The 21,811-nt window shown below is 36.9% G+C and overlaps 2 protein-coding genes across 2 annotated transcripts in view; both read right to left on the bottom strand.

Moving 5' to 3' along the window:
* Nucleotides 1–819: 819 nt before the first annotated feature.
* Nucleotides 820–9,475, bottom strand: LOC128216453 (PR domain zinc finger protein 14-like; the record flags this gene model as incomplete). The annotated part of the gene is made up of 8 exons (XM_052923021.1): nt 820–1,036; nt 3,184–3,294; nt 3,808–3,934; nt 4,447–4,576; nt 5,566–5,716; nt 6,383–6,490; nt 8,751–8,911; nt 9,286–9,475. Coding segments are annotated over 8 exons (1,092 nt in total), but the record flags the coding sequence as incomplete, so codon positions are not given.
* Nucleotides 9,476–21,243: 11,768 nt separating this feature from the next.
* LOC128217732 (serine protease inhibitor Cvsi-2-like) overlaps nt 21,244–21,811 on the bottom strand; it is a 3,341-nt gene continuing 2,773 nt past the window's right edge. Inside the window, exon 3 of the mRNA XM_052925081.1 lies at nt 21,244–21,317. The gene's annotated coding sequence lies outside the window, so the exon portion shown is untranslated. The remainder of the gene's footprint in view (nt 21,318–21,811) is intronic.

The raw sequence follows: 21,811 nt of genomic DNA, 5'->3' as shown, positions 1-21,811 counted from the left end.
GGATGAGCAACACCATCACCTAATGATAACTATGAGCAACACCACCACCTAATGATAACTTTGAGCAGCACCACCACCTAATGATAACTATGAACAACACCACCACCTAATGATAACTGTGAGCAACCAACACCACCACCTTATGAAAACTATGAGCAAAACTACCACCTAATTATAACTTTGAGCAGCACTACCACCTAATGATAACTATGAACAACACCACCACCTAATGATAACTGTGAGCAACACCATCACCTTGTGATAACTATGAGCAACACCACCACCTAATGATAACTATGAGCAACACCATCACCTAATGATAACTATGATCAACACCACCACCTAATGATACCTATGAGCAATACCATCGCCTAATTATTACTATGAACAACACTATCACCTAATGACAACTATAAGCAACACCACCACCTAATGATAACTATCAGCAACACCACCACCTAATGATGACTATGTGCAACAACACCATCTATTGATAACTATGAGCAACACCACTATCTAATGATAACTATGACCAACACCACCATATAATGATAACTATGACCAACGCCACCACCAAAAGCATTAATCAGCATTTTGTTGTTTATTGTCCTCACATACACATCATAGCCGGATTATCTTGAAGAATAACACAGATATTGTGATTATTGTATTCAGCAAAATGTTTATTTGTATATAAAGAGGAGCCAAATTAAAACAACCTAAAAGTTTCACAATAAATTTATTGAATAAATAGACATTGTCAACCAAGATAATACAATCATTTATTAACAAAAATGTATCTGTAAACCCATTATTTATAAATAACTTAAATTTCAAAAACAAAAACGAAAACAAAACAAAATAACCATCACATTTATGTACATTTATGTATTTATTTATCTAACAAGAAGAAAGTATTCATTTATTCAAATGAACTGCCATATGAAATTTGAGTTCGAATGGTTGTGAGTACGATTTGCCACAAATCGAGCACGTGCACATTCTGTCTCGTGCGTGCGTTCTTACAATGCTTGCACTGGAAAGAGAAATAAAATCAATCAAACATTATAATACATCGTAAGATAAATATATTTTCTTTCTTTTTTTCTTAAAGGAACACTCTGCTATTTGTCAACACCTTAAAAAAAACAGTAACAATCGGTAAATTGACGTGAACGCGTTTTACCGGAGATCCTGAAACATTAAATCCGTCTGAAATGAGACGAAACCTAACATGTTTAACAAAGCTTAAACAATCTGACATAAATCAGCACTAAATTAACCTATCTGCCATAAGACAACACTAAACCCATCTGACAGAAGACAATACTAAACCCATCTGACTTAAGACAACACTAAACCCGTCTGCCATAAGACAACGCTTAACCCATTTGACATAAGACAACACTTAACCCATCTGACATAAGACAACACTAAACCCGTCTGACATAAAACAACACTTAACCCATCTGACATAAGACAGCTAACATAAGACAATACTAAACCCGTCTGACATAAAACCCATCTGACATAAAACAACACTTAACCGATCTGACATAAGACAACGCTCTACCCATCTGACATAAGACAACGCTCTACCCATCTGACATAAGACAACACGTAACCCGTCTGACATAAGACAACGCTCTGACAGTCTGACATAAGACAACGCTCTACCCATCTGACATAAGACAACACGTAACCCGTCTGACATAAGACAACGCTCTGACAGTCTGACATAATACAACGCTCTACCAATCTAACACGAGACAACACGTAACCCATCTGACATAAGACAACGCTCTACCCATCTGACATGAGACAACACGTAACCCGTCTGACATAAGACAACACTAAACCCGTCTGACATAAGACAACTCTTAACCCGTCTCACAAAAGACAACACTCTACCGATCTCACATGAGACAACACTTAACCCGTCTGACATAAGACAACGCTCTACCAGTCTGACATAATAAAACGCTCTACCCATCTGACATGAGACAACACGTAACCCATCTGACATAAGACAACGCTCTACCAGTCTGACATAATAAAACGCTCTACCCATCTGACATGAGACAACACGTAACCCGTCTGACATAAGACAACACTAAACCCGTCTGACATAAGACAACTCTTAACCCGTCTGACACAAGACAACACTCTACCCATCTGACATGAGACAACACTTCACCAGTCTGACATGAGACAACACTAAACAAAGCAGACATAAGACAAGACTTAACCCGTCTGACATAAGACAACACTAAACCCATCACACATGAAACAACACTAAACCCGTCTGACATAAAGCAACTCTAAACCTATCTGACATGAGACAATACTAAACCCGTCTGACATAAACCAACGCTGAACCCATTTGACATAAGACAGCACTAAACCCATCTAACATAAGACAACGCTAAACCCATCTGATTTAAGCCAACGCTTAAACCATCTGACATATGACAGCACTAAACCCATCTGACATAAGACAACACTAAACCCATCTGATTAAAGCCAACGCTAAACCCATCTGACATAAGACAGCACTAAACCCATCTGATTTAAGCCAACACTTAAACCATCTTACATAAGACAGCACTAAACCCATATGACATAAGACAGCACTAAACCCATCTGACATAAGACAACACTAAACCCATCTGATTAAAGCCAACGCTAAACCCATCTGACATAAGACAGCACTAAACCCATCTGACATAAGACAACACTAAATTCGTCTGACATAAAACAGCACTAAACCCGTCTGACATAAACCAAAGCTTAACCCATCTGACATAAAACAAGGCTAAATCCATCAGACATAATAAAGCACTAAACCCATCTGACATAAGACAGCACTAAACTCGTCTGACATAAGACAGCACTAAACCCGTCTGACATAAACAAACGCTAAACCCATCTGACATAAACCAAGGCTAAACCTATCTGAAATAAACCAACGCTAAACCCATCTGATATAAGACAGCACTTAACCCATCTGACATACACCAACGCTAAACCCATTACACAAAATACAACGCTAAGCCATCTGACATAAGAAAAAACACAACCCATCTGACATAAGACAAGACTTAGCCCATCTGATATAAGACAACACTAAACTCATCTGACATAAGACAGCACAAAACCAGTCTGAATTAGATATTATCTAACCTTGAATGGTTTCTCCCCCGAGTGTTGGCGAATGTGCGTCCTGAGGATGCTGGAGGCTGTGAACGCCTTGTTACAATACACGCACTTGTACGGCCGCTCCCCGCTATGTACCTGCAGCATAAATACTTTTTATACAACACCTTTAACAACAGCAGCAACAAAAACGACAATGACAACAAAATCGACAATAAAAGTAACAGCAGCAGTAATAGCAACAACTAAATTGTCGTCTTTATATTCGTTGTCGCCTTTATCGTCATCCTCATTAGCAGAAGCAGCAACAACAGTCGTCGTAAGCCACTTTGATCATCATCATCATCATCATCATCATCATCATCATCATCATCATCATCATCACCACCACCACCACCACCACCACCACCACCACCACCACCACCACCACCACCACCACCATCATATCAGCGTCGTCGACGTTGTCGTCGTCGTCATTGTCATAAGTTTCCTTGTCCTCCTCGTCCTCCTCCTCATCATCAGCAGCATCAGCAGCAACATCAGCAGCGTCGAAGCAGTCTTCGTCGTATACATCGTCAGTCATTATCTTTGATTCGTTTTCATATAACAATAAATATTGCAAATATATTAACATCCCGAAATGGAACCTACCCTCATATGCTTGTTAAGACTTGATGACTGACTAAAACTCTTGTTGCAGACGACACATTTGTGGGGTCGATGCTTTTCGTGCACGTGCAGAATGTGGATCCGCAGACGATCTCGTTTCTCGAACGATCTGAAATGAAAACAAAGATAAAGAAACATATTATATAATAGTATTTAAAATAACTGTTATGACTGGTATTCACCAGCAAATGCAAGTGTTGTAGAACGATTAAAATTGTTTATCCATTCACATAACAATTACAGTCGAACCCCGTTGGCTCGAACTCCCAAAGACCAGCGAATTTACCTCGAACCTCGGAAGATTCGAGCCAAGCTGGAATACATACGTTCAGCCTTATGGAATCGGTCGTATACATTCACTTCGAGCCAACGAAAAATTCGAGCCAAGCGAGTTCGACCCAACGGGGTTCGACTGTATAATATATATGTCATGTTTTACGCAATGATTTTCCAATACAAGAATCTATCGTGTGTATATGTGTATATGTTATTAAGAATAATAAGCGGGACTTTCCAAGGGATGTCTTGCACCTCGGCACCGGAGATATCTTGGTCATCGGGACGCTTAAACTCCGGAGTGCGTCTAGAATTATGATTAAATGAGGCTATTATAGCACCAACCTTGTACACAGATGGCAGGGGAACTTCCGGTCGCCCTGGTCCACACAACGGGTGTACTTGAGGTGCTTGTCACGGTAGTAGCAGTAGGCGAACACCTTCCCGCACCGCTCACACGGGTAACCCTCAGAATCTGTGACAGGGAGACAGCTATGGTTTTAGTTCATTCAAACGAAGTTGTCTCCGAACAGAAAATCTCGTTCAAAAGGAAACACAGTTGAACAGTTTTGTTGAAATAGTTTTATAACAATTGGTTCATTGCGTGACAACCTACACTGTCGTGGAAGGGAGGTAACTGCAGCTTGCTTTAATTAAAAACATGCCTAATTAATTACCGTTCGACACACCTCGGCCATTTTTCATCGAAAACAACCTCGATTGTATGCCGGTACATCATTAGAAGTAGTTAGTTAAATTTTGAATAAAATATTAATTAATTGTACAGGTTTTAACGTGTAATTTGTATTAATGAATTTAAATTGATTGCAAATAAAGTGTTTTATTGCATAACTGATTAAGATACCTAAGACTTAAATTAATTTAGTTTATAACTGCTAAATTGAAATGACTACTATATAATTTGATGCTTAGTTAAATGTAAAGATTGGACATTGTTAATCGTCCATATACATCCGACTTTGTTTTCGATGGAAAATGGCCGAGGTGCTCCGATTGTTTTTATAATTATATCATATTTTGACTGTGCCCTTTTAACACCACATTTTAATAGCGTATTTTCATCTTGGCCATTTTCCATCGAAAACATTCTCAGATGGTTATGTACGGTTAATAATGTCAGAAATCTTTACATTTAACTACGCTGCAAGTAGAGCGCGTAGTAATTTCATTTTAGCAGTTAAGCTCTTAATTTTGATAGTATATTAAACAAAACACTTCACTGGCAATCAATCAAATTTAATAATAGAAAGTACACGTTAAAACAGTACAATTAATTAATATATAATTTAAAATTTAACGAACTACTTCTACTGATGTACCGGTATACATCCGCGGTTGTTTTCGATTGAAAATGGCCGAGGTGTTCCGAATGATTGGTAACCGCATACACCTTTCTTTATAATAGCCGTATATCGTAATACCCGTATCATTCTGTACACGTACCGTCTGCCTCCTGCCGTGACTCACTTCCAGTGGCCTCCTTTGGGGCGACAGGGACGCCCATGAACTGCAAATAGCTGTCTCCGTACCACACCAGATGTTCGCTGTCCCGGGGAATATCTCTGCACGCCTCGTAGTAAACGTCGCCTTCGACCTGCATTGTACATGTACGCATGAGTACGGGAATAATGTATCCATGAACAGCTTCAATAGTTGCCCCGTACCACGTCCAATTTCACATTCTTTTATCGATAATCCTCCAGGCACGGCAATACTTGTACATGTATATAGTTTTTATAGAACAGCACGTGCTAATTAATCAGGGGTGGATCCAGAATTTGACATTAGATGGAGCATGACTTAAGAGGCACGCACGGTAAGGGGAAGGAATGCTCCCACACCCCGGAACCGAAAGATATATGCTTCTTATTCGTGATGTAGGTTTTGCTAGTTTAAATATACGGGGGGGGGGGGGGGGGGGGGGCGTGATTCAACAATCATTTAGGGGATTTTGCTTTTGCTCAAAATAGAGAACAAAGATTATATGCAAGTGTTGATGTCAAAAGATTGCGATGACCAGACCGACACATTATGTATGTCCCATTTTAAATCCAAATTCATGGTATCACATATGATCACATACATTAACTTGATCAAGAACGGCAGACTGGTGAGTGTGTGTGTGCGTGCGCGCGTGTGTGTGTGTATGCGTGCGTACGTGCGTGCGTGCGTGAGTGCGTGTATTGTTTGTATTATTTTACTGCTTCAACTCAAATTTACTGACTGTTTATATTATGATAAACGCTATTTAAACACGCACCTGCAAGGCCACGAGATTCTGTTCCAGCGAGTAGCGCGCGCAGTTTACGAACGCCATCCAGTTACCAGCGTTACGTCGCCCGTCGATAAAGTGGCTCAGACGTCCATCCTGAAATATCTGACGTCAGTACAGTCACGTCATATTAGGACTCGCAACTGAATAGTATACAACTCGGTACATGGGCTTAGTGGATACTATTTAGTCGTAAAGGTATTGTGGTAGCTTTTTTCTATCACAATTAAAGAAATAGTATGATGATTAGAGAAAGGGATTAGTTTAAAGCTGCACTCTCACAGATTGGACGTTTTGACAAGTTTTTTTTATTTTTTTTTTTTATCTTGGAACAAGCCATTTTTTTGCGAAAATCTATGGAAACCAGTTATATTAGACTGCTGACAATAATTAAATCTCAGGTTTTTATATTTAAGTTTAAAAAATGATGTTTTTATGCATTTTTCTTAAAGCTGCACTCTCACAGATTGGACGTTTTGACAAGTTTTTTTTTTTTGTCTTGGAACAAGCCAATTTTTGCGAAAATCTATGGAAACCAGTTATATTAGACTGCTGACAATAATTAAATCTCAGGTTTGTATATTTAAGTTTAAAAATTGATGTTTTTATGCATTTTTCTTAAAGCTGCACTCTCACAGATTTACCATTTTTACATTTTTTTTTTATTTTTTGTCTTGGAAATATAAAAATCTGCGATCTGATCTTTTGTCAGCAGTCTTATATTACAGGGTTTCATGGATTTTCGCAAAAAATAGCTCGTCCAAAGACAAAAAATAAAAAAGTTGTCAAAACGTTCGATCTGTGAAAGTGCAGCTTTAACCATAATACATTAATTTTCGAATTAAAATATGAAAATTTACGATCTGATTTTTGTCAGCAATCTAATTTCATTGGTTTGCAGATATTTACGCGAAAATTTGCTCTTTCCAAGACAACAAATAAAAAAAGTTTTAAAATGGTATATCTGTGAGAGTGCAGCTTTAAAGCTGATACTTCTGTATTATTTAAGCTTGATTTTGAACTAAGTTTTTAGATGAGTTGAAACGTTCTCGATAATTTCATTTGTGAGAGCACAAGAGAACTCACACCTGGCTCGAACCCTAAACCTTTCTTGTGAGAGGCGGGCATCTTACCCACTATACCACCGAAACTTTATCTTGGCTTGTCCCATAGAACATGCATAGGACTTGAACGTTAAGTCTTTATAATACGTGTGCTTATAGTTTTCTGGTTAATGTACTTTGTGAAAATTGAAAGTTTCTGCCATTTTCATATTCCTCCGCAATGTCTCGGATACTACGTTAATTAAATATAGCAGTAAGATAGAAAAATAGCAATGTTTTATTTGATGATTGAAGTTGAATGATAAAGTCGAACCCCGTTGACTCGAACTCCCAGGGACCGGCCAAAATACCTCGACCCCGGAAAATTCGAGCCAAGCAGTATTGCTTTCCTTCAAGTATAATGAAATCGATCATTTACATCAGTTCGAGCCAACAAGGAAATCGAGTCGAGTGAGTTCGAGCCAACGGGATTGCATCATAACATCCCAAGAAAAGATAGAATTTGTACGTTTTGCAACGAATATCACTTTCGGGTGATTTGCCCAAAAATGAATAATACAATTCAAAGTGACACGCTTATTTAAAATCAATACATACACATGAATGAAAATTGTAAATCATGAGTGAAAGACCTTTAACTATTAACTAAATAATGCATTTATGGAAAATATTAATTACTGATAACATTAGTGTAACCGTGTATTTAAAATGTGAAATCTCACAATTATTAAATGGTTGGTGAGTGCTAAAAGGGTTCACCGTGATCTACTATCGTATCATAAGGTAGAAATACCGTGTTGTCTGCTCCTTCCAAATTAAACTCGGCATCGTTCATAATAACCATTATTTTCGACATTCATTCATGCATTTTGGTAGATTAAAACACTTTTGTCAATTGTGGTAATTCTTATTTGGAAGTAAGAGTGCATCTTTAAGAAAAGAATAACTTAAATATTTTGTTTGCAATTAACCAACGAAACAAAGGTTAACACACTATGTTATGTTATGTTATGTTATGTTATGTTATGTTATGTTTTGTTATGTTATGATATGCTATGCTATGCTATGCTATGCTATGTTATGCTATGCTATGCTATGCTATGTTATGCTATGCTATGTCATGTCATGTCATGTCATGTCATGTCGTGTCGTGTCGTGTTATGTTATGTTATGTCATGTATGTCACGTCATGTTATGTCATATTATGTTATGCTATGTCATGTCATGGTATCTAATGCTATTTAAGGCTCAATTAAGAAGTTATAAAAGTTTGTAAAATATTATCAACGAACCTCCCACATGTGTGAAGTATCGTCCTGGGCCTTGACCTCACTGGTGTTAATCACGCGGCTGTTAAAGGGGCCAAACCTGGTTCCCTTGGTGACGACAGTCTTGGAGCAGAAGACCCCGTATTGAGAGACGGCCCCTAGCTCTGTCTTCTTGATAGCCAGGCCTAATAAAAATCACCAAAATATAATGTCCAACCCCGTTGGCTCGAAATCGCTTGGCTCGAATTCCTCGTTGGCTCGAACTGGATGTTAAGGATCTATTTCTATATACTGTAGGTAGCTCGAAAATTTTGAGGCTCGATGTATTTTCGCCTACCCCAGTGAGTTCGAGCAAACGGGGTTCGACTGTATTTCATAGTTCATACACAGAGATGTTGTTTTGTTTTTTTTTGTTTTTTTCATTTGATTTTTAGTTATAAATCAAGATACATGTTAATGCATTTTATTTTATGACGTTTACATAAGATATTCGTTGAGAAATTAAATTATCAAAATAGATTGTAACAAAATACGTATAAGAACACATATGGGAAAATACCTTCTGGGAGTTCCAGACCCTTGACCTCGATGACGCGCGAGTCACGTGTTTCATTTGTGACGTCATCTTGCGTACCGGAAATAGACTGATGAGCGGGAGGCGGGGTGGAGCTTGACGATGGTTTCCGGTCGCCAAGAATTCTGTCGATCCCTGAAAATGAGTTAATTCGAAAATTGAAATTTGGCTTAAGTTAAAAATAAATAAATTGTTTATAGTAAACCCGGACACGACTTATGATTGAGATCAGGCATTGAAAGAGCTAACAAGTTTAAAAAGTATGTGGTACGTTACATTAAAGCACCATTCCACTGTATCACTCCTCCCCCCCCCCCCCCCCCCCACACACACATGTCCGGTGAAAAGCGGGGACTTTGATTTTCGACTTTTGACATCCCGGGGACATCCAAGTGAGGCCTTTTCCCGGCTATATCGACACTGCGTGGCCACCTGGAAGGTAAAAACACGACCCATTTTCTCCGCTATTCCTCCCCGGTATACATCCCGGACCTGGAGGCCGTGGTTCCAATTGGCAGGTGCATAAACATTGATGTGCGTGAAGTTAGCACCGTAGCACCGTATCACCATATCACCGCGGCGATGCGGTGCTAGCACCGTATGGTGTTTCTAGCACAGTTTCGAATTAAAATTGGCCCTATATAAGAAACAGTCGGAACATAGGGCCTATTCAACAAAAACAATAGCTTTATATTTTTTAGAGACAGATATTGCCGAAATTTACATTCAATGCCTTATAGATAGAAATTTGCCATCCCCGATTCGCATCTAACGATCAACAATCGAATCATCGCCGAACCATTGACTGCTACCGAACATCCGTATTAACATTTTGGATGCTATAATAGGTACAGGAGAGTAAACAGTGATTGCTTACAGGGGAAAAGAGAGTTGAGAGCCACTAACCCAACTCAGATGCGCCCAGGCCGGGGAATCGAACCTAATAGTTTGGTTAGGGTTTCATATTTTCGAAAATAAGTAGGGTAGGTAGATTTTTTTTAATTTTATTTTTATTTTTATTATTAGGCTTTATATAAGAGTGTTATTTTCATCATAGGAGAATGGTGTTAAGGTAATCTTTTGTACAAAGCGTTCGTTTTTTAACTACATAATTATGCGATCGCACTTACTTTTTTATTTTACTTTATTTATTTGTTTTCATATTTTTACCAACTGACTGTAAAAATTGTGGGGTCGGCGCCTTTTTCGTAGGTAGGGTCGTGTAACCCGAACCAAATGTATGTTTTTAAGGCCTGGGGGATAATTTCAGAACATTGCTTGGTTGTCTGTAAATATTACGTTTTGCTAATTAATTACAGCACTTACAAACTACTTCAAATGACATGGTCCCGTTTAGTGAACTGTATTGTACATTTTTTTTTGAACTAAATTAAACTATACACTATCGCGAATTTTAATTTCGCAGTCGACATGCAATTACTCGAGGGGGGATTTGAGCTCGAATTGCCCGCATTCGGAGCTCCTCGGCCATTTTTTTTTTTTTATCGAAAACAGCCTCGGATGTATTTGGACGGTTTACAATGTCAGAAATCAGGTCTTTTAAGTCCGCTGCAAGTAAATCGCGTAGAAATGTAATTCATCAGTTAAACTTCATGACTTAATTATTGGGAATGCTAATTATGTTTACAATCAATCAATTTACTAAGATCAACAAATGCAAGCTTAAATACTACATTTAATTAATGATATATTCAAACTTTTACGAACTACTTTTCCTGATATACCGGCATACATCCGAGGTTGTTTTCGATAAAAATGGCCGAGAACTTCCGCATGGAATTACCCGATATTTGGAGCAACCCAGATATTTTTTTATATCAGATATGTATCCTTTTACCTTAAATTTTTATGACAGAAACATGTAACACTGTCCATTAGGTGGACCCATGCTCTTGTGTTAAAGCTGCACTCTCACAGATTGAACGTTTTGACAACTTTTTGTTTTGTATTTGAACAAGTCAATTTATACGATAATGCATGGAAACCAGTGATATGAGACTGATGACAAAAATGAGATCTCAGATTTTCATATTTTAGTTCAAAAACTGATGTTTTATTCATTTTTCTTAAACCATTATTAACGCTTTTAGCCATAAACATTTATTTTTGAACAGAAATATGAAAATTTGCGATCTGATCTTTTGTCATCAATCATTTATCACTGGTTTGCAGATATTTACGCAAAAATTGGCTCATTTTAAGACAAAAAAATATAACAGTTGTCAAAACGGTAAATGTGTGAGAGTGCAGCTTTCAAAACTTTTTATTCATTTTTTGAAAGAGATGTAGTTCAGTAAGCACTTTTCTACACATTTTTTATCTTTATTTTATTTACACGCCCGTTTGAAAAAGTGACTCATTATTTCATCCGCCATGGTTTCGTACGGTGTCCAGTGTCTTCTGACTTCAGTGTCACTTGACTAGTTTTCCCAGAATATTTAGACCAAACTTGGCTATGAAGAATGGGCATACTAGTACACATTGGGCCGATTGTTAAGAACTTTGTTAAGTTAACAACGTTGTTAGCGTCATCGTTGTTAACTTTCAAAACAATAATGCTTTAATGGATATACTTGTGATCTGCTATATTGTTAACACGCTTGGGGACAACAGTTTCAGCTGTACTTGTTTATATTTAAATATTTGACCGCATCATCAAATAGTTCACGTTTAAAAATGTTGTCGTCCATTTCCATCCATTGTTTTACATTGGTTTATCCATAAATTCCTTCCCACATAATACTGTCGGCTCCTTTGTCGGTCCTAGCGCATTTTAAAGGGACTAGACACCAGATGATACAATTGCATGAAAAAGAAAAATTGTCAAAAACATTGTTGTGTACAACGCATTGAATCTTACTAACTGATGAATCATCGCTTACGACACATGTATCTTTCCGTCGGAAAGATACATGTGTCGTAAGCGATGATACATCAGTTAGTGATAACGTCCCGGACGTCCGGGATTGTCCCGGAAATCGTATCTCTGTCACGGAGTCACGGAGGGTGCATGTTTGTCCCGGAAAGTCATAAAAAAAAACGAAAAAAATAATCTCGGAATCGGAATCGATTATCTTAATTTTACCAATGTAAGTCAGCTATTTTGCCTGTCCGGGACACTGGTCGTAAAACACAGGACATGTTGACACTAATCCGTTAATTGGTACGTGTGTCGTCGAGGTCATCGTCAATCACCCGATAATTGATCTATCGGCCTATTGTTGTGCTTAACGAGTGGGGGAGGGTTCTTGTATACAAATTCATTGTTTTCATATGGATTTGTTTGGTCTTATGAATGATAGCTTTTAATTGATGAATTGATATTTTTCACACATTTTACCAACAAACGAGCATGAAGGTAAGTTCAAAGAAAGTGACAAAATGAGTAAAAAAAACAAAATTAAAACACGGAAAACATCCCATATTCCTTTCAAATTTCAAAGTCGATACGTCGTTATACTTTTAACAACTTACGCGTCCATAAGGAATTTTAGTGTTTTGACCTTTTTTCCGAACTATCGTGTGTATTTTTACGCCGAAATTAAACTGACGAAATGGGGTTTACAGGTGGTTATATAGAGTGCTTTAATCACGTGACCATGGTAAGTCACGTGATCGCTTTATACAGCCGATTGTTGACACGTCTCTATCAAAATTATATGCATCTCCAAACGGAAAAAAGCTCATCGACTGGAAAATCTTCTTTATCGTCTGGAAGATATTGTGTGTACAAGATACATTATACAAGATACAGTATACAAGATACAGTATACAATATACAAGATACGGTATACAAGAAACAGTATACAAGATAACTATATAAGATAACTATACAAGATAAGTATACAAGATAGAGTATAAAATATATAGTATACAAGATACAGTATACAAGATGCAGTATACAAGATACAGTATACAAGATAACAATATACACGATACAGTATACAAGTTTCAGTATACAATATATAGTGCACAAGATACAGTACACAAGATAAGTACAAAAGATACAACATACAAGATACAGTGTACATGATTCACGAATCTTTATGTAAAGTCGGGTACATGTAAATTTTAACACGAAACATAAGCTTAGTGAGCTATTTTCCGACATGAATGACAATGTTTGTATGTTACATAACATAACAAAACATAACAAAAATGGTGATCTGAAAATAAAAGCATATTGTCTGAAATAGGTTACATTTTGGAAAAAGTATTTACAAAAGCCTTTTCTAATTATAATTATGCAGACAATAACAAAAATAAGATGGAGTAGAGCATTGTATACAATGATAACATCAACCAGTGGGCCCGGCTGTACGGCCAGTCCACACGCGCAGTCCACACGCGCTGACATACCACTGTATAATGGTAAGTTCTTTTCAGAGTATGAAATAAGGATACTAATAAAAGTACACATTTTAAACAGCAAAGTTGCAAGTAGCATTATGTACATGAAAATTACAGCATGGTATAGAAGTGTAGTTAGTAAAATAATGTTATAAATAACGTTTATTTTTTTTATTATTTTAGCTTGCTAAAAAACTTATTTGGAAAACAATATTTACACATTGAGCATTTACAAGAGGGATATGTCTAGGTGCGGATTAGCCTTCCAAAAAGACCGACAGTTATAAAACCGAAATGCAAAAAAGGGGAAACATTACTTCACCCTTTCTGTTTCAAGGCTCGAGGTATTTTCGACGGTCTTTGGGAATTGGAGCCAACGGTGTTCGACGGTATAGAATATATGAGGAAATAATTTAGTACTGTTTGACCTAACAGAACTACTAAACTTGTAACTCAATCTGACCAGGATTCGGAGCTCCTCGGCCATTTTTCTCGAAAACAACCTCGGATGAATATGGACGGTTTACATACTCAAAAATTGGTATTTTTAAATTCGCTGGAAGTAGATCGCGTAGTAATCTAATTTCGCAGTTAAACTTAAAGACTTTACTCTTTAAAATCTTAATAATGTTTGCAATAATACACTTAAACTGGCAATCAATTTAAATTTAGATCAATAAATACAAGCTAAAACACTACATTTAATTAATGATATAATTCCAAAATTTACGAACTACAGATGTACCGGCATACATCCGAGGGTGTTTTCGATAAAAATGGCCGAGTAGGTTCGAATGTCTGACCGGTTCACAGAAACACCTGAGACCCGTATTGGTTAGCCTTACCATTGATCTTAAATATTTTTCGTTTTTTTTTTTCCTTTCGGAATAAAGAGTTAAGGAAGTATATTAATCACCTACCCTCGCACCCACCCCTCAAAGTGTGGGTCGGGTTAGTAACAAAACGAAGTATTGTATATTAATAATTAAGAAGGCTAAAATAGCTTACCAATCCCTTACGCAGTGATCTCCCTTGACGAACAGAGTAGATCTGCCAAAATAGCTCGAATAATTTTCAGCTAACTTTTAAGAAACTCATTTATTTGAATCTCATAGTCGTTTTGTTTTGTTTAAAAATCCTTAAAATACTGAAGGTTTCATATCTAATTCTCACTGTATGTTTAAAAAGATTTTAACGCTGTCACGTGATTTTAATAAACATCACGTGATATGCATACTGCAAAGGGAAGTAACCGCTGCGTGGAAGTTGGTCCCTTGTAACTCATGTGAACTGACAGACGTTCCATGTGGCTAGCTGTACGATATGTTTGGGAAACAAGAAGAAACAACAACTACAAACATCCCCTATTCCACTTGCAAATAAAAGTAGAACTGTTGTTTGCTATTGTTTATTGTGACGAAAAATAGTTTTTAAATGGCGTCGTCGATGGCAATGCCATCGTGGTCGTCGTCGTAAAAAACAATAATTGTTGGCCATTACTCGGAAATTTTAAAAATAAGGTTCACGTTTATGCGTGGCGGATGGCAATATCCGACCCGAGGGGACGCGCTGAAGCCGTTGACAAGATATTTCGGCCAGCCCCACATTGCTTAAATACTATACTTTTAATATATTATAACATTTACCTCTTTGTACTTTGTACGCCTCTCTTTTAGGGTATATGATAGTCGCACCGTCCATCTGTCGGGCCACACATATCGATGTGTATATTTTGGGCATATTTTTTTCCTTTATTTCTTATAGGAGCTGAAATTGGTAGGTAGTTCTTGTTTTATTAGGGTTAGGGTTAGTTAAATTTCTTATTCTTCTAAGATGACTGTTTTACCGTTGAATATGTGTTCAAGCTCTTTCTTACTGCATACGAGACCATAAACATGAGTTTCAACACGATCGTAACAAATCTCATTTTTTACATGATAGCGTTATACATCGAATCTGTAGGTATGCATAAACACCGTTACTGGACAGTACCGGACCGATACGCAAATACAGAGCCCAGAACACTACTTTTGTTTGAGTCAATAAAATAAAAGGGGCCATGGAAAATAGAGGGAGTGGACGGGGATGAAAATCTGACATTTTTGTAGTCGCCTTACCTCAAATTGAGATTTGCCACAATTAATACAATTGTTTTTATTTACCGAAAAATAAGAATAAATATCGAAAACAATGATTCTTATGCAGGATATCATTTTAATTCGATAGAAAGGTGCAGAAAATAAATACGCTATTTCTACCTTTTGAGATTATAGTTGAACACAGTTCATATTTTAGCACTCACCAGCCATTTTATATTTGAGCGTTTTCAGAAGTATTATAAACGCTGTTACACTCTTGTTATCATTAATTGATATATTCCATATAAATGCATTACTTAGTAAGTAGTTAAAGCTGTATCATTCAAAATCTATGTTTATTATACATGTGTATGTATTGATTTTAAATACGAGTGTCACTTAAAGATGCTGTACAGGGGAATGATATTTATTTTATACGAGGTTAGTGGCCACGCAATTACTGCGGTTAAAACTTGTTCACACGCTCTGTGTCCGAATACAGGCACGGTCCGGTAATTTATCAAGTCACGGCGGACAGTAGCGTGGAGTGAATCTCCGAATTCCATCGGTTGGCCAAGACTTATGTCGCCAGCTACATTTGATAATCTTACTATCAACATGTACTTGACACAAACTATCCTGAATTCAACCGAGTCCAACTGTCCAGCAAACACTTGAACGGGAATTTTGTAGATTTCGTCTTTCTCCGCTCTCGTCTGCATTTACATGCTGTCGTCTGCGTCATGAAATCAAAGTAACGGCTTGAGTGTCGCAAATTAAAAATGTAAAACAAACCACTACATATTTTCACACGCTATAGGCCTACCAGTCATTTACAAACCTTTTAGAGACATGATATCAGTCTGGATGACCGCCATTTTGACTAGGAACGCGCTCTTTGAATTTTTTCGTCTGCTGCTATCGTCAAGTAGAATTCTTACGTACATCGCCTGAGAATATCTTTTAAGCCATAATTCATTTTCACAGCCACAAATATCAAAGGAATCAAGCGGACTAGATTAATGACAACGCCGGTAGGAGGAACTATTTTCTGTCGCGCTCAAGTGCCCCGGTATGATCACTCACCGGTATCAAAGACGGTAATTGCAAAAAGCCGTTGCGCAGTAATCCAAGGACCCATATTCAGCATTTGAACGACCAAACGATCGCCTAACTGTTGGAATGCAATATTTACAAATGGTGACACTGACAATTTATAAAGAAAGAGTAAACATGCCCGTAAAACAGACCGTAAAAAGTTGTTTTGGGTCTGGTATGCGTCATCGGCAAGTCAGTACAATCCGATGGGGCCAAAAAGATGTTTTGGTTAGTTTAGGCGTTATATATTTTACAACGATTGTGAAAAAAGCTATGATAGCTTATACTAAGTCACTCTCGTTGGCACGATGTTGCGCGAGAGTGTGGTCTTGTGGTGTGAGGGAAACCGGAGTACCCGGAGAAAACCCACTTGTCCGGCTTGGTGGCCACTAACCCAACTCAGATGCGCCCAGGCCGGGGAATCGAACCTAATATTTTGGTTAGGGTTTCATATTTTCGAAAATAGGTAGGGTAGGTAGTTTTTTTTATTTTATTTTTATTTTTATTATTAGGCTTTATATAAGAGTGTTATTTTCATCATAGGAGAATGGTGTTAAGGTAATCTTTTGTAAAAAGCGTTCGTTTTTTAACTACATAATTATGCGATCGCACTTACTTTTTTATTTTACTTTATTTATTTGTTTTCATATTTTTACCAACTGACTGTAAAAACTGTGGGGTCGGCGCCTTTTTCGTAGGTAGGGTCGCGTAACCCGAACCAAATGTATGTTTTTAAGGCCTGGGGGATAATTTCAGAACATTTCTTGGTTGTCTGTAAATATTATGTTTTGCTAATTAATTACAGCACTTACAAACTACTTCAAATGACATGGTCCCGTTTACTGAACTGTATTGTACAATTTTTTTTTAACTAAATTAAACTATACACTATCGCGAATTTTAATTTCGCAGTAGACATGCAATTACTCGAGGGGGGCTTTGAGCTCGAATTGCCCGCATTCGGAGCTCCTCGGCCATTTTTTTTTTATCGAAAACAGCCTCGGATGTATTTGGACGGTTTACAATGTCAGAAATCAGGTCTTTTAAGTCCGCTGCAAGTAAATCGCGTAGAAATGTAATTCATCAGTTAAACTTAATGACTTAATTATTGGGAATGCTAATTATGTTTACAATCAATCAATTTACTAAGATCAACAAATGCAAGCTTAAATACTACATTTAATTAATGATATATTCAAACTTTTACGAACTACTTTTCCTGATATACCGGCATACATCCGAGGTTGTTTTCGATAAAAATGGCCGAGAACTTCCGCATGGAATTACCCGATATTTGGAGCAACCCAGATATTTTTTTATATCAGATATGTATCCCTTTACCTTAAATTTCCATGACAGAAACATGTAACACTGTCCATTAGGTGGACCCATGCTCTTGTGTTAAAGCTGCACTCTCACAGATTGAACGTTTTGACAACTTTTTGTTTTGTATTTGAACAAGTCAATTTATACGATAATGCATGGAAACCAGTGATATGAGACTGATGACAAAAATGAGATCTCAGATTTTCATATTTTAGTTCAAAAACTGATGTTTTATTCATTTTTCTTAAACCATTATTAACGCTTTTAGCCATAAACATTTATTTTTGAACAGAAATATGAAAATTTGCGATCTGATCTTTTGTCATCAATCATTTATCACTGGTTTGCAGATATTTACGCAAAAATTGGCTCATTTTAAGACAAAAAAATATAACAGTTGTCAAAACGGTAAATGTGTGAGAGTGCAGCTTTCAAAACTTTTTATTCATTTTTTGAAAGAGATGTAGTTCAGTAAGCACTTTTCTACACATTTTTTATCTTTATTTTATTTACACGCCCGTTTGAAAAAGTGACTCATTATTTCATCCGCCATGGTTTCGTACGGTGTCCAGTGTCTTCTGACTTCAGTGTCACTTGACTAGTTTTCCCAGAATATTTAGACCAAACTTGGCTATGAAGAATGGGCATACTAGTACACATTGGGCCGATTGTTAAGAACTTTGTTAAGTTAACAACGTTGTTAGCGTCATCGTTGTTAACTTTCAAAACAATAATGCTTTAATGGATATACTTGTGATCTGCTATATTGTTAACACGCTTGGGGACAACAGTTTCAGCTGTACTTGTTTATATTTAAATATTTGACCGCATCATCAAATAGTTCACGTTTAAAAATGTTGTCGTCCATTTCCATCCATTGTTTTACATTGGTTTATCCATAAATTCCTTCCCACATAATACTGTCGGCTCCTTTGTCGGTCCTAGCGCATTTTAAAGGGACTAGACACCAGATGATACAATTGCATGAAAAAGAAAAATTGTCAAAAACATTGTTGTGTACAACGCATTGAATCTTACTAACTGATGAATCATCGCTTACGACACATGTATCTTTCCGTCGGAAAGATACATGTGTCGTAAGCGATGATACATCAGTTAGTGATAACGTCCCGGACGTCCGGGATTGTCCCGGAAATCGTATCTCTGTCACGGAGTCACGGAGGGTGCATGTTTGTCCCGGAAAGTCATAAAAAAAAACGAAAAAAATAATCTCGGAATCGGAATCGATTATCTTAATTTTACCAATGTAAGTCAGCTATTTTGCCTGTCCGGGACACTGGTCGTAAAACACAGGACATGTTGACACTAATCCGTTAATTGGTACGTGTGTCGTCGAGGTCATCGTCAATCACCCGATAATTGATCTATCGGCCTATTGTTGTGCTTAACGAGTGGGGGAGGGTTCTTGTATACAAATTCATTGTTTTCATATGGATTTGTTTGGTCTTATGAATGATAGCTTTTAATTGATGAATTGATATTTTTCACACATTTTACCAACAAACGAGCATGAAGGTAAGTTCAAAGAAAGTGACAAAATGAGTAAAAAAAACAAAATTAAAACACGGAAAACATCCCATATTCCTTTCAAATTTCAAAGTCGATACGTCGTTATACTTTTAACAACTTACGCGTCCATAAGGAATTTTAGTGTTTTGACCTTTTTTCCGAACTATCGTGTGTATTTTTACGCCGAAATTAAACTGACGAAATGGGGTTTACAGGTGGTTATATAGAGTGCTTTAATCACGTGACCATGGTAAGTCACGTGATCGCTTTATACAGCCGATTGTTGACACGTCTCTATCAAAATTATATGCATCTCCAAACGGAAAAAAGCTCATCGACTGGAAAATCTTCTTTATCGTCTGGAAGATATTGTGTGTCATAAATTGCAAACGTTTTAAATGTGATGAAAAAATAAATATTTTGTAACGCATGTTCTCAAAAGCGCGGGAAAACAGGTGCCCGTATAGTTGTTTATTTCCTGTTTTGATGAAACCGAATGTAGACTGCATATCCTCCTGGTTAGCACTTCATTTAAAGCCTGGGAAAATATCTGGTGGTTTTATTTTTTCAAGAAAATGCAGAAAAAAAAACAACCATGTCAAGTAAAAAATACGTCTTGGCAGTCAATATAGGTACATTTTCCCGACGTTAAAAACGACTAAAATAGCCCCAGATATGCTATAGAATGCACCACAGACGTTCCCCATTTAAAAAAAAATGCCCCCCCCCCGGACCCCCCTAGTGTGCGTTGACATTACGATGGGTGTCCCGGAATCGACCCAAGAAATTATCACATGTATTCTTTCGCAGTTTTTGCTCATTTTACCATTTCGAAATTAACTAGGGTTTTCTACCACGTGAATCCCAGTCAAATAAAAATAGCGTCGGTGTGTTTATCTGTACTCATAAACGGATATGATATAAACTGGGAAACCATTATGCGCTATTTTAAACGGGGAAACACAGATGAGACCATTCGGAGCTCCTCGGCCATTTTTTTCAAAAACAATCTCGGATGTATTTGGACGGTTTACATACTCAAAAAGTGGTACGTTTAAGTCCGCTGCAAATAGATCGCGTAGTAATCTTAATCAGCAGTTAAACTTTATGACTTAACTCTTGGGAATCTTAATTATGTTAGCAATAAAATACTTCATTTGCAATCAATTTAAACTGAGATCAATAAGAACAACTTTTAAACACTACATTTAATTAATGATATTATTCAAAAATTTACGAACTACTTCAACTGATGTACCGGCATACATCCGAGGTTGTTTTCGATAACATGGCCGAGGAGTTCCGAATGAGATGAGACAGCAACATGATTGTTGCGTTTATTATTTTAACCATGTCAAGTGATGTATTATCGGCCTCCTACTAGCTCGCATTTTAAATCTATATTGTTTTGAGGAAATACTGTATTTGCCAACTTTTGGACACTGGTGTGTAGCCCCTTTAATATTTAAACAAGTTGAACAACTCTTATAATTGACAGTCTAAACCCGTAGGAAGTTATCTCCCTTAGCAAACAACAACGTTATTTTAGGCTAAGTTTTTTTTATTTAACGAACATTGAATCACAGATCAGAAAATGGCAGTCCATTACGTCATCTGAAAACACAAAAAAACATGAGGGTCATTCAAACTACAATCAGTATAACATTGGTCTTACTATAAGTTATGAAACAAACTATAGAAGGTTGTCTAGTAAGTGAAATAGTTAGCGCTCTTGCTTTTTAAAGTGATACTCGTATATAAAATAAGTACATACACATGTATAACAAATATATATATTTGAGTGATAAACTTAATAATGCATTTATGGAGAATATTAATTAATGATAACAAGATTGTAACCGTGTATTTAATAGCACAAATACTTAATGACTGGTGGGTCCTAAATGATTTACAGTGATCAACTATCGTCTCATAAGGTAGAAATATCGTGTTTCCTGCACCTTTCTTTTAAATTAAACACGGTTTCCTTCATTAGAACCATTGGTTTCGATATTTATTCATCCTTTCAGGTAAATTGCAACTATTGTTTTAAAGATGCACTCTTACTCCCAAATAAGGTTTACCACAATTCATAATATATTTTTAAT

This window comes from Mya arenaria, chromosome 14 (genome assembly GCF_026914265.1).
Source record: "Mya arenaria isolate MELC-2E11 chromosome 14, ASM2691426v1".
NCBI lineage: Eukaryota > Metazoa > Mollusca > Bivalvia > Myida > Myidae > Mya > Mya arenaria.
This window is presented reverse-complemented; position numbering and strand designations above follow the sequence as displayed.